Raw genomic sequence first — 13,676 nt, forward strand, 5'->3', positions numbered from 1 at the left:
AGCTAGATTCTCAAGAATGTGAATAGTATGAGGTCAGTGCTATATATAAGAAATTGCACTGTGCGGTATGTTCATAATACCACTCGGTATGTACCACAAACCCGCACGGTACACGATTGAGATTGTGCCATATATACATCCCCCACACAGTATAGGTGAACATCGGGTGGTACACCAGCCCTTGTACCCCACGGTATATGGGTTTACCATGCAGTAACTGGCTGCAATCGATCCCGTTTAAAAAATGTGGCAGGGCCAGTTCAAATCGCTTCTGGGGGGGTCAAAAAACGTTTGAAAATGTTTTAATTCGGCAAAGTTTTTGTTTCAATTGGTATGGGAGGTGAGATGATGTTTGGCATTGTGCATTTTAAAGATTTGTGCATTGATTTCTATCTTATTCTTTTATCATAAAGTAGTAAAGTAATACTTATTTTTGAATCACATGGAACTATTTAGATTATTCATCAAATTTTCAAACTTGACATAAATTTAACGATTAAAAGAAAATTGACGTTTGGAGCATTGCATTTAAAGTTCCCCTTCAATTGTCAAACATACATTTAAGCAATGTGTTGATTGCTACCATCCAAATGTAACATTTAACATTGTCTCGAAGAGTATTTTGCTTGGGAAGATTTGCTCCAAGAATGGACACCCTCCCAATGAGATTCTTAGGAAAGGGCCCCTCCCATCACCATTTAAATATAGATATAGGTAGGAATTGCACTACCTGTGCATTGGCACTCTATGTGGTTATATTTTGTTTGGGAAACTTTGCTCAAAGAATCCTACATCATCTCAATGAGATTCTTAAGAAGGGGCCCATACCCTCAGCTTTTATATATAGGGAGGAAATGCACTACATCTCTATCAACACTCTTTGTGGCTATATTTATGCAATATAAGAGAGAGAGAGAGAGAGACAGAGAGAGATAGAGAGAGAGAGAGAGATGTATGTGTGTGTGTGTGTGTGGTGGGTGCACACACGTTCACGTGCATGCATGCATGTGTGTGAGTGTGCATGCATGCACGTATTATTGGCATTGTAGAGTATAAAAAAATGCTTTGTACTATAATTGGGAATGCTGATGTTATGAGAACCTAACTAGCCCTCTTTTCTTATGCATATTCTCAATGTGAGGCAACCCTTGGGAATCAAAGATGACCATGATGGATGCAAGATCAAGGTAAAAAATAACAATATCTTACAGGGCATGAGAGCATTGCCTCATTCATGTGTTTGCTAGACTTCAGCTCCCAAAAAGTAGCAGTCCTTGGACATCACCAAGTCTATCAGTAATATAGGGGAATGAATGTATTACCCTTGACATTTTAGGGAGGATTAGATCTTCATGAACCATGTGTCGCATCTCATCTCCATGGCTTTAGTTCTTTCTTAAAAAAGAGAAATAAATTAGTAGAACTTCGATTGTGTTTTAGATCAATGATTACATGCACCATGATAAAAAGAAAACTTTAAAACACCTAGTTCAATCATAAAATGAATGCTACACTGGGAGATGCAAATCGATGTATCAATGCCACTATTAGTCACAAAATAGAGGTATATGTGCATAACCTACATAGACTCTGCATCAGGATTTGCAATGGAGTGTTTCCCTTTGAATTGTTTGATATGCTATGTGGCAAAATTTGATGATTGAGTGCATGATTCACTATGATGGGCATGGCAGGGATTGGCATTTGGAAAAATCATGAGGTGAGTAAGGAGTCACTACAAGGTCATTCATGTAAGTGATATGGAAAGAAGATTTAGACCTTTAGGCTTGGAAATTTTCCAAGGCACGTGCACTAGTCATATACAAAAGAAGGGTTGTAGAGGTGTCAAAAATAATAGATATGAAAAGGAAGGGATAGGGGCCCGAGCTACTAGTCATTGGCATAGGTTTAACTTTGAAGGCTTCATGGAAACTAAAGACAAGAGAGTCTCAAAAGTGTGCGCGAACGAATCAATGAAAGTAAGGATAGGAACTAAGAGTGTTCACGTCGATATGAGCAAATGGTAAAAGAATGACGAAGACCAGCAAACTAAGTGTGAGGTGCAGTTTGCTAGTGCTTGGGTGACTTAGCCTCGGGCTTGATCTAGCTCGTGGCCACCTCAAGAGCTACCTTTTGTAAAGGGTTTTCCCCTCGTCTTTTAATAATATTCGGGTGATTATTTTTTTTTAAAAAAGTAAAAGAATGAATGCTCTGTATATAAGGTTTAATTTGTTGTAACTTATTCGAAGTTGCGCGTTGACAAAGCTGAATGAGCTTTTGATGATGCGTATGCGACCTTGTCTTTGAAAACACATTTTTTCAGCTGAATGAGCTTTTGATGATGCGTATGCGACCTTGTCTTTGAAAACACATTTTTTCAGCTGTGTGTCTATCCCTATAAAATACCCACATCCCGGTTTTCTTGTTCAATCCATCTCTCCTTCAATCCCAGTTTTATTCATCAAGCCATATCCCCTTCTACTGAGTCTGCAGATCAGAATTCCCCTATAAAATTCCCACATCCCAGTTTTCTTCATCAATCTATTTCTCCTTCTACTGCAAAATCTCGTCTCCCCGCAACCTGCGCCGTCAAGTTTTCTTTCATCAATATATCCATCTCTCCTATCATCCTTTTGCAGTCTGCAAGCCAACATTGATTCCTCCCAGAAATCAACATTCATCTTCGCAGGAAACTGCAGTTCTTGATCCATCAATCCATCTCTCCTTCGATCGTACTGTAGCCTGCAAATCAACTCTCCTCGCAAAAAGCTCTCCACAGGTTTTGGAAACTGCAGTTTACGAAGCCTCCTCACGCATCATCCAGCTTTGAACCCTGCAGTGTTCCCAGCTCCAATTATCGTTTGACACTGTTGGGAAGCCTCATCGATCCATCGTTGGTCCAGTTCGGCAGTTGTTGCCTCGAGTTGAGCTTTCGTAATTCGTTGAGCAGTTCTGCGTTCTGAGATTTGATCTCCTACCAATATGGGCGCTAGCAATCACCTCGTCGCCCTCCTCAATTTCCTCTCTATGCTTCTTTCTATCCCCATCCTCGGCGCCGGCATCTGGCTCGCCACTAAACACAGCACCGAATGCCTGCGCTTCCTTCAGTGGCCCCTCATCGTCCTCGGCCTCTTCGTTTTGTTGGTCTCCCTCGCTGGTCTTATTGGCGCCTGCCGCCGGGTCACCTTCTTGCTCTGGCTGTATCTCGCAGTCATGCTTGTTATCATCATCGTCCTATTCGCCGTCACTATTTTGGCTCTTGTTGTCACTAGCAGTGGGTCGGGGGTGAGAGTCGATGGACGGAATTACGAAGAATACCACTTAGATAAGTACTCTAAGTGGCTACAAGACGAGGTCAGCAAGGCTGGAAACTGGAACAAGATTAAGGCGTGCATCCAAGATGCCAAGGTGTGCAAAAAGTTGAACTACACCGGCTCCGACAGCTTTTACAAGGCGAATCTGTCGCCCCTGCAGGTAATTGATGCTTTAATTCTGCTCACATATCTCTTGTTGTTTTGAAATAAGAACGATAATAGCTCAAGAAATTTGTGTTTTTGCAGTCCGGATGCTGTAAACCACCCACAGCTTGCAATTTCACATACCAAAATGCTACCGACTGGATGCCTCCGACACCTTCAGCCCAAAACGCATACAGCAATCAGACAGATTGCAAGGCTTGGAGTAACGACCAGTCGCAGCTCTGCTACGACTGCGATTCATGCCGGGCAGGAGTGATTGAGAATATCAGACACGATTGGCGCAAGGTAGCTATATTGAACACGATCGTGCTCATCTTCCTGATTGTGGTATACTCTTTGGGTTGCTGCGCCTTCAACAGGTCCAGAAGACAAGGGTTCTATATAACGAAAAACAATCGGGTTATAATTGGAAGGGTTACTAACCTGTAATAGCTCGCCACTTTCAAGTTCTCCGACAGATCAACGGTCATAACCTCCATGTCGTCGTGTGATTCGGGTGCAGAAGACGAACTTCAAACATTTCCATTCGTTCAATCAAGTTTGAATATTTCTTCCTTGAATTCAAAACAATTTTGGAGCACTAAGATCTGCAAGATTTTAGATCAAACTTTGAGGTCTCTCGTTTAATTGATTTTAAACATCTCTTCCCTCAAGAGCAAGATGTGCAAAGCCAAGATTTTGAATCGACACATTCCAATTCCCTTTCGGAAGCAAAATTTTTGAATCAAGACAATGTATTTGGAGAATGGCACGGGTGCCATTCCCTCGTTGCGAAGTCAAGTTTTTGAATCGGGACATTGCAATGAATGGTGCCATCCTCCAATCTCCCCGTTTTACACTGCCATTCTTCCATTGCAATCATGCCAGAATTTGAAACCATAGACTTTGTGTGTGTGTGCGCGCATAAACATGGTATTCATTTGAAACCATACACTATTTTATTTTCATTTATTCATAAATGTGGTATAGTTGATCGATATTACTTTAGGGAACCTAGCTGTTTGTGTGAGTTTATTCAGGTTAATTTGGTTATGCTAGGTTGGTTGAGTTACAACTTTTTATGTTAGAGTATGCATTTCTTGATCAAGGTCCAAGCAATGTCAATTTTTGAGTTGCAGATTGAATTAGTTGACAAGCATGTGATTTTTCTCCACGTTAAAAAAAAAAAGTCAGCTTTGGAATTATGCTCATCATTAGATCGCAAGCTATTGATCGATATTACTTTAGTTGTGTGAGTTTATTCATGTTAGCTTAGTTATACTGAGTTACATATTTTTATGTTAGTGTATGCTTACCTTGATCAAGGTCCAATTAGTTGACGAGCAGGTGATTTTTCTCCACATTAAAAAAAAAGGTTGTCATGCTCATCAGCGCTTTACATCGCAAGCATAGGCTACTCAAAAGGAGTGCATAGGTGGAAGAAAAGGAGTGGCATCGATTAAATAGGTGATTAAATAGGTGGAAGAAAAGGAGCAGCTTAGATTAAATAGATGGAAGAAAAGGAGCGGCTTAGATTAAATAGGTGGAAGAACAGGAGCGGATAAAGGGAAGAAAAGGGGCGGCATAGATTAAATAGGATACATAAAAGAAATGCATAGGTGGAATAGGTTAGATAGGTTAAACCTAGGTTGATAGGTTAGATAGGTCAGGTTAAATTTTTTTATAAAAGAATTGCAAAAGGTTAAAATAATGAAATGCAGAGGTAAAAAACTAAAGAACCCTATTACCCTACCTTCTTCTTCTTCAAGCTTTGCCCTATTGTCGTAGTTGTCGCAATCAGGTGCGCGCCATGTCCTCACCTCAATCTACTCGCCTCAGTCTCCATGCCCTGTTCTCACCTCAAGGCTCAATTTGCTCACATGCCCGTCTTTGTGCCCTCAAACTATGTGCCCTCAATCACCCATGTGGCATGTAGCATGCCCTCGCCCCTCAATATGCTACTCATAGTTGCAGACTCATATCTCGCTCAGCGACTCATCAATTCTACATGAGTCTGTTGGTTTCCGTGTCCTTCAGTGGAGTCTCTGGAGCTTCGACAGCTGTGTTCATGCCACTCTGAAGTTTGTGGCACTGCAATTGACTGTGTCATGTGGCGGAATGTCCATCGAAACATTAGTGTCTCGTACTTCAAGTAGCTCCCTTGAGTCCCTTCCTCAAGTTCTAGGGTGCCTAGATCCCATAGATTGCACATTGCGTATATCTCTAGAGGAGGGTCAAATGAAGGCTTGACTTAAGGCTCCATTCGAATTTTGTGGCTCAATTGAAGGCTCCATTCATCGATCTCTATGCAGCATGAAGGCAATAGGCTCAACTAAAGCGTTGAAGCTTGGGAAGAGCGCTCTATAAGAACCCTACATGTTGCAAAAGCTTAGGCACATATGAATCTCTCTCTCTCTCTCTCTCTCTCTCTCTCTCTCTCTCTCTCTTTCTCTCTCTCTCTCACCCTTTAAAATTTAAAAAAATTACAAACCATACCCGTGTGTGGAAAGGAGATGACTTGGAAGAAGCTTGAATTTTGATTTTCATGATTCAATGGAAAATTTATTGATTGAAATTCAAAATTTAAATGGAGAATGGCATTAATGCCATTCTCTAAGACCTCATAAGAAGTCCTTGAGAGTGGCATTATTGCCAATCTCCCTTGAGATAAATAAAATTTGGAAATTGAAAATTTCTAGTTATAAAGTGAAAGACTTGGAACAATAACCAAGATTTACGTGTAAGATTTGGTACCAATACCATTCTAAAATTAAAAAATATCTAAAGATTGGCAAAAATGTGAATGCTTTTAGTAAGAGATTTATGTCAATCAAATGTACATTGACACCAGTGCCATGCTACACTAAAAGGGTAAATTCAACGTTGAATGTATATGGTAGATTAGGGAAAATTCATCTCAACATGATTACTGCACATAGGAGACTTGCAAAAAATGCCACCAGTGCAGAATGGAAGTGGTGCCAATCTTATGCTGGAACCTGAAAAATAGCACTTTGAACACTAAACTTACATGTAGATTGGTACCTATGCCATTCTCCTAGTGCCAATATAATCACTGGAATGCCACTACCCTATTGTCATCTGATCACTGCACATTGGTGGACTTGCAAGAAATGTGAAATTTAAATTTGAAATTCCATTCTCTCATCGATATCTGATTGTTATATAAGGCAGAATATAGCCAAAAATGTGAAATTCAGCTTTTAAATGCCATTCTCCCACTACTATAGTGGCACAAAATGTATAGGGTAGATTATGGCAAGATACTCATCTTTGAGATGCCAGTCTCCACATATAGAGTAGATTCATCTTTGAAATGTATAGGGTAGATTAGGGAAATTCAACTTTCCTCCTATGTAGTGATCATAGTCTCTCCTGTGAAGTGACATATGGCTTTTGGTCAATCTCCATGTGACTTTATGGAGAATGTCACCAGTGGAGAAAGGCAATGGTGCCAATCTCATGCTAGGACCTAAAAAATGGAACTAAGAATCCTAAACTCACATGTGCATTGACACTTGTGCCATTATCCTAGTGCCAATAATATTAGGACCTAGAAAATGGGACTAAGATCCCTAAACTCACATGTATATGGGAACCTAGTGCCATTCTCCAATCATCACTGGAATGCCCCTCCTAGAATATTAGGGTAAACATTTTTACCAGTGGAGAATGCCATTGGTGCCGATCTCTTATTAAGCCATAGAAAATGGCACTGAGAACCGTAAACTCACATGTGCATTCTTATATGACATTCCAGTAGTGGAGAATGGTAGTGGTGCCATTCTCGAAAACACCATTCTTCTAATCCCATCTGATCACTGTATAGGGTAGATTATGGGAAGAAATTCAACTTTGAGTATGCCATTCTCCAACCTTGTGTCAATCTCCATGTGAGTTTATGGAGATTGTGGCCTTGGATTTCTTGTTAGACTCCCTTATGTAGCATCATACTGATCATATGGCACAATTGCCGATCTACATGTGAGCTTGAGGTGGAGATTGCCACCAGCGAGGAATGGTAGTGGTGCCACTACTACACACGGATCCTATTGCAATGCTTAAGCATGGACGTTTAGCATTCGTGGAGTGCTAATCATCGGTATTGGAAGCATGCTTCGTTAAGGGTCGTTATATAGCAACTTTAGGCAAACGTCACTATATAGTGACCCTTATCAAATTGGTAATGGTCCTTATATAGTGACATTAAGACAGTTTCCTATAATGACATTTTACAGAGAGTTTCTTTTCCCATACTGACCTTAAAAGATAGTTTTTCCCAATGATAAATTTTTTTTCATTTTCATACATGTTTGATCCTTTGAGAGAATAAAAGTACAAGAGCATGTACATCAAGCCTTTGAACCTCATATATTCATGTCCAAGTTTGAGATGAAAAAAATCAGTGAAGAGCGTTTACATCAACGACTTCATCCTAAGCCAAGTCTAACGTGCCAAACAAGTCTATCTCTAACTCTATATCGAGTTGATCTCCTATATCATCATCGCACTCTAGCATCGTACGTTCACCTAAGAGTACTTGATTATCTTCTTTAATAAAGTGTGGTGATTCTTGATGATTGTCATGTTCTTCCTCAATATCGTGATCTCCATCTTGCTCTCATATGATGTCATTATGTGCATCTTCCTCTTGGCTTATATTATGATCTTCATCTTCTTCGCTAGATCCATCTGGATCAATTGGATCCGGCATTAGTAGTGGCATCTCCATATCCACATTTCTATCTTCAAAATTTGCTTACTTTGTTGTGCAACTTGGATCATGTACCACCATCTTGGATCAGAATGATCCGGATGAAAAACCACCTATATTGAATATGGGTGCCAAATGCCATCAATTATATATATGAAATTATGCTTAAGTACATGTATCAATGGATCTTTAAAAACGAAAGCTTCGATTAATTAAATCATTAGTATGCACCTACTCATAGTGCTCGGGAAGAGCAAAAGTATCACTCTCATCGGTCCAAAGTTTCGTGGAATCTATTGCAAAGAAACCGCTACTATCTTTTCTCATTATTGCATTGGGACCGTTGAAGATAGTTCTAAACCATTTTACATCAAGAATGAAAATAGATTTCGCGTATGGTTCTACAATAATCCAACTATGAGGGAAGAAGATTGGTATCTGAAGCACTTGCTCAGGTATCTTGTGTGAAGTTGGCCATGACTCCACGATCATACATGGCTCTCTTTGAATCAATGCGTTCCACACGAAAATGTCGTCCATATGACCATAATGCACTATACTTTTTGTACTATAAAAGAGCATCATTAAAACAATGAAGATGCATCTATTTTATAGCGTATATTGTCACAAATAATTACTTAAGAGGTAAGAAACTTACATGCATCATACATCCAGATGATAATTGTCACTCGCGCTTGTTTATATTATCTCTCCATCGTGTTCGGCTTTACGTGGAGCCGATTGTAGCCAATCAAGTGACATGTGTGTGGGGAGAAGGGTGAGATCCCATGGATATGGTTGTGATCGCCTGTACATTACTCTGAATCTCATCCTTGCATTTATTCTTTCTGCTTTGGCCGCTTCATATCTCTCAATCCACTTCTGCATATCCTTGCTATTAAGGATACAAAACTTGTTGAATTTCTCCATTTGGTCTTCGCTCATCTTTCATTCAATCCCTTTTCCTTGGGAAACCTTGCCAACGATGCAATCATCATCCTTGTTATGCCAAGCTTGCGGCATATCGGGATCCGTGGATGCAAGAAACTCCGTGATATATACTAATGACTCTTGCACAAGCCATCCCTCTGCCATGCTTGCTTCTGGTCTTGCTCTTTGTCTTACAGATCCCTTCAAAGTTTTCATAAACCGCTCGAGAAAAAACATCCACCGACTATGAACGCTACCTGCAATGGCCACCTCATCAACTATGTGCACAAGTAAGTGCACTTGAGTTGTCATACTGCATGAGGGAAAGTGCTTCTCAAGAAAGCATATGGATTTGATGGATTCCACCCTATCCTTCTTGATGAGCATACCTCACAATACCACTAATCTTGAATATAGCATCTCTAACATCTTCTTGTAAGCACCCTTTTATTATAATTGGGAGGATGAACTATCAAAGCAACAAAGAAGTCATGTCAACAATATAACATAATCATATTTAGACTAATGCATCACGATTATCGGATCACTAATCCTAAAGCTTAGAATACCTATAAGACCTTGTGCCAATCATGGGACTTGAGCCCACTAAGCTTATTGTACTTTGAAAATGCTCCTTTCAAGCAATGTATGTACCCTGTGGGTGTTTGAAAAGAGGCAATGTCTTCCCACTACTACACACGGATCCTATTGCGACGTTTACGTACCGACGCTTAGCGCGGACGGGGCACTAATCGTCGGTATGAAAAGCGCGTCCCGTAAAGCGTCGCTATATAGCGACGTTAAGCAAAAGTCGCTATATAGCGACGATTATAAAGGTCGCTATATAGCGACTTTTAAGAGTCGCTATATAGCGACACTAAGATACTATGTTATAGCGACGTTTTTCATAGATGTTTTTTACTCATATAGGCCTTAAAAGTTAGTTTTTTCCAATGACAAAATTTTTTAAATTTTCATACATGTTTGATCTCATAGAGAATAAAAATACGAGAGCATGTACATGTTTGATCCTTTAAAAGAATAAAAGTACAAGAACATGTACATCAAGTTTGAAGCTCATATAATCATGTCTACGTTTGAGACTTGGTTTCATCCTGAGCCAAGTCTAGTGTGCCAAACAAGTCTATCTCCAACTCTATATTGAGTTGATCTCCTATATCATCATCGTACGTTCACCATAGACTTGATCATCTTCTTCAATAAAGTCGGGTGATTCTTGATGATTATCATCTTCTTCCTTAATATCATGATCTCCATCTTCCTCCCATATGATGTCATTATGCACATCTTCGTCTTGGCTCGTATTTTGATCTTCATCTTCTTCTCTAAATCCATCTGGATCAATTGGATCCGGCATTGGTAGTGGCATCTCCATATCCACATGATCTCTATCTTCATATCCACATTGGTAGTGTGAAGGTATATGCACACCACCCTCCTCATCCTGTCTCAAGATTTCGTGTCGTGTACGCATGCAATATTAATAATGAACTCAAATAGCAATGACTTTTTGATGATCCATCACCATGTGCACCACCATGTCCCTTCCATCTGCACACCTCTAAAGTCACAATACAAAATGCAAGGAAATCTTTTAAGATCCAAAAATTAGCCACCCATGAGCTCCTTCTCTCTCTTCTTAGATCAAGTGCCTTGAATTGATACTTTTAAGGTATAAGTGTCGCTATATAGCGACACTTAGGGTTAAAGGTCGTTATATAGCCACTTTTAGGGTTAAAAGTCGCTATATAGCGACTTTTAGGGTTAAACGTCGCTATATAGCGACTTTTAGGGTTTGAGTTTTTTAATGTTAAAGGTCGCTATATAGCGACACTAAAGAGTCGCTATATAGCGACGGAAAAGCGTCGCTATATAGCGACGGAAAAGTGTCGCTATATAGCGACGCTGTGGATTTAAACCAAAACCCGTCGCGATGTGCGGCGCTTTCTTTTGCACTCTCTAATTTCTATTGTAAGCAAAGCGATCTCTCCTCCCACCTATTTCCGACAACCTCCCACTCCATTCTCCACTCCTCACCACTACTCACCCCTCTCCTAGCTCTTGTGCTCCCCCTCCACCCTTCTCCCTCTTTGGTTTCTTGAAAGGAAGTTTTTGAAGAGGTGAGTCTCTTTGAACAATGTAGGTAGGTTTTCTGTGAGATTTCGTTTTGTGAGTGCTTCTCCTTGTATTGCTAAAGCTCCTTACTAGTTTTCATGCTTGATTACTAGTTTTCATGCTTGATTACTAGTTTTCATGCTTGATTTCAAAGGATTGAAACAAAAAACAAGATTTTAAGAAAGAAAGAAGACTCTTCTCTTTTGTAGGGCCAGTCCACAAAACACCGAGCGGGACGTACTATTCCAAGTAAGTGCTTCCTCTTTTTTCCATTTGTTATTTTTCTAATTTGCATTGGCTTGCAGCTAGCGCCTTAAGTGCTAGCTGCAGTGATGGGCGTAGGAACCTTCTCTTCCCCTCTCTTCCCTCTTCTCTCCTCTTCTTTCCCTCCTCTCCTTCTCCTTCTCCTTCTCCTTCAATCTTTCAATCTCTTTCCCCCTCTTTTTTCCTCTTTCGTTTCCCTCTTCTTCTCCTCTTTCCCCCCCTCTTTTCCCTCTTTCATGCTCATGCTCTTATGCTCATGCATAAGGATAAGCATAAGCATGAGCATAAAAGAAGGAGACATATGTCTCTTTTTCCCTCTTTCCTTTTCCTCTTCTTCTCTCTTTCTTTGCCTCTTTCCCCTTTTCCAATCTCTCTTTTCTTTCCCTCTTCTTCTCTCTTCTCCTCTTTCCCCTCCTCTTTTCCCTCTTTCATGCTCATGCTCTCAGCTTATGCATGAGCATAAGAGCATGAGCATGAAAGAGGGAAAAGAGGAGGGGAAAGAGGAGAAGAGAGAAGCTTATGCATAAGACTCCTCTTATGCATGAGCATAAGAGAAGGAGACATATGCTCATGCTTATGCTTATGCATGAGCATAAGAGAAGGAGACATATGCTCATGCATAAGCATGAGCATATGTCTCTTTTTCCCTCTTTCCTTTCCCTCTTTTTCTCTCTTTCTTTCCCTCTTTCCCCTTTTTCAATTTCTCTTTCCTTTCCCTCTTCTTCTCTCTTCTCTTCTTTCCCCCCCTCTTTCATGCTCATGCTCTTATGCTCATGCATAAGCATAAGCATAAGCATAAGAAAAGGAGACATATGCTCATGCTTATGCTTATGCTTATGCATGAGCATAAGAGAAGGAGACATATGCTCATGCATAAGCATGAGCATATGTCTCTTTTTCCCTCTTTACTTTCCCTCTTCTTCTCTCTTCCTCTCTTTATCCCCCTCTTTTCCCTCTTTCATGCTCATTCTCTTATGCTCATGCATACGCATAAGCATGAGCATAATGCTTATGCTTATGCATAAGCATAAGAGAAGGAGACATATGCTCATGCTTATGCTTATGCATGAGCATAAGAGAAGGAGACATATGCTCATGCATGAGCATATGTCTCTTTTTCCCTCTTTACTTTCCCTCTTCTTCTCTCTTTCTTTCCCTCTATCCCCCTTTCCAATCCCTCTTTCCGTTCCCTCTTCTTCTCTCTTCTCCTCTTTTCCACCGTCTTTTCCCTCTTTCATGCTCATGTTCTTATGCTCATACATAATCATAAGCATAAGCATGAGCATATGTCTCCTTCTCTTATGCTTATGCTTATGCATATGCATAAGCATAAGCATAAGAGAAGGAGACATATGCTCATGCTTATGCTCATGCATGAGCATAAGAGAAGTAGACATATGCTCATGCATAAGCATGAGCATATGTCTCTTTTTCCCTCTTTACTTTCCCTCTTCTTCTCTCTTTCTTTCCCTCTTTCCCCCTTTCCAATCTCTCTTTCCGTTCCCTCTTCTTCTCTTCTCTTATGCATAAGCATAAGAGAAGGAGACATATGCTCATGCTTATGCTTATGCATGAGCATAAGAGAAGGAGACATATGCTCATGCATAAGCATGAGCATATGTCTCTTTTCCCCTCTTTACTTTTTGTAATAACAAACTTTCTTTTGTAATTTTAAAAAAAAAAGCATTAGTGGGGCAAAACAGGGCTTGCTATGGCCCTGTTAGGCCCCACTAATGCTATTTTTTTTACTTCTGTTAATCGTCGCTATATAGCGACGTTTACCAGTGTCGCTATATAGCGACGATTAGTAGTGTCGCTATATAGCGACGTTTAACAACGTCGCTATATAGCGACGGTTCTTTTCCGACGCTTTTAGCGACTTTTATAACGACTTTTGCGCCCGTGAAAAAAAAAAAATTTAATGTAAAAAGCGTCGGTATTTTCGTCGGAAAAGGGCCTATGCCTTGTAGTGTCCTTGATTGTTGCCTCCTCTCTTGTAGAGAGGATCCATGTTGCCTTTGGGAGGATAACTTTTCCTAAAGCACGCACTTGGGGCCACAAGAGAGACATCTTATTCATAGCACGCAAAGTCTTCTTGCACTCCTCTTGAGTCTTTGCAACCAACCAAGTATGCCCAAATAGTAGCCCCCACA

At 40.3% G+C, this 13,676-nt stretch overlaps 1 protein-coding gene across 1 annotated transcript; it reads left to right on the forward strand.

Moving 5' to 3' along the window:
* Window positions 1–2,446: 2,446 nt before the first annotated feature.
* Window positions 2,447–4,269, forward strand: LOC147884094 (tetraspanin-8-like). The gene is made up of 2 exons (XM_087399057.1): window positions 2,447–3,474; window positions 3,561–4,269. Exons 1-2 carry the CDS (start codon window positions 2,983–2,985, stop codon window positions 3,906–3,908), a joined length of 840 nt encoding a protein of 279 aa, XP_087255183.1. The 5' UTR covers window positions 2,447–2,982; the 3' UTR covers window positions 3,909–4,269.
* Window positions 4,270–13,676: the final 9,407 nt, after the last annotated feature.

This window comes from Dipteris shenzhenensis, chromosome 27 (genome assembly GCF_047967505.1).
Source record: "Dipteris shenzhenensis isolate YYH24624 ecotype China chromosome 27, Dip_SZ_1.0, whole genome shotgun sequence".
NCBI classification, from domain to species: Eukaryota; Viridiplantae; Streptophyta; class Polypodiopsida; order Gleicheniales; family Dipteridaceae; genus Dipteris; species Dipteris shenzhenensis.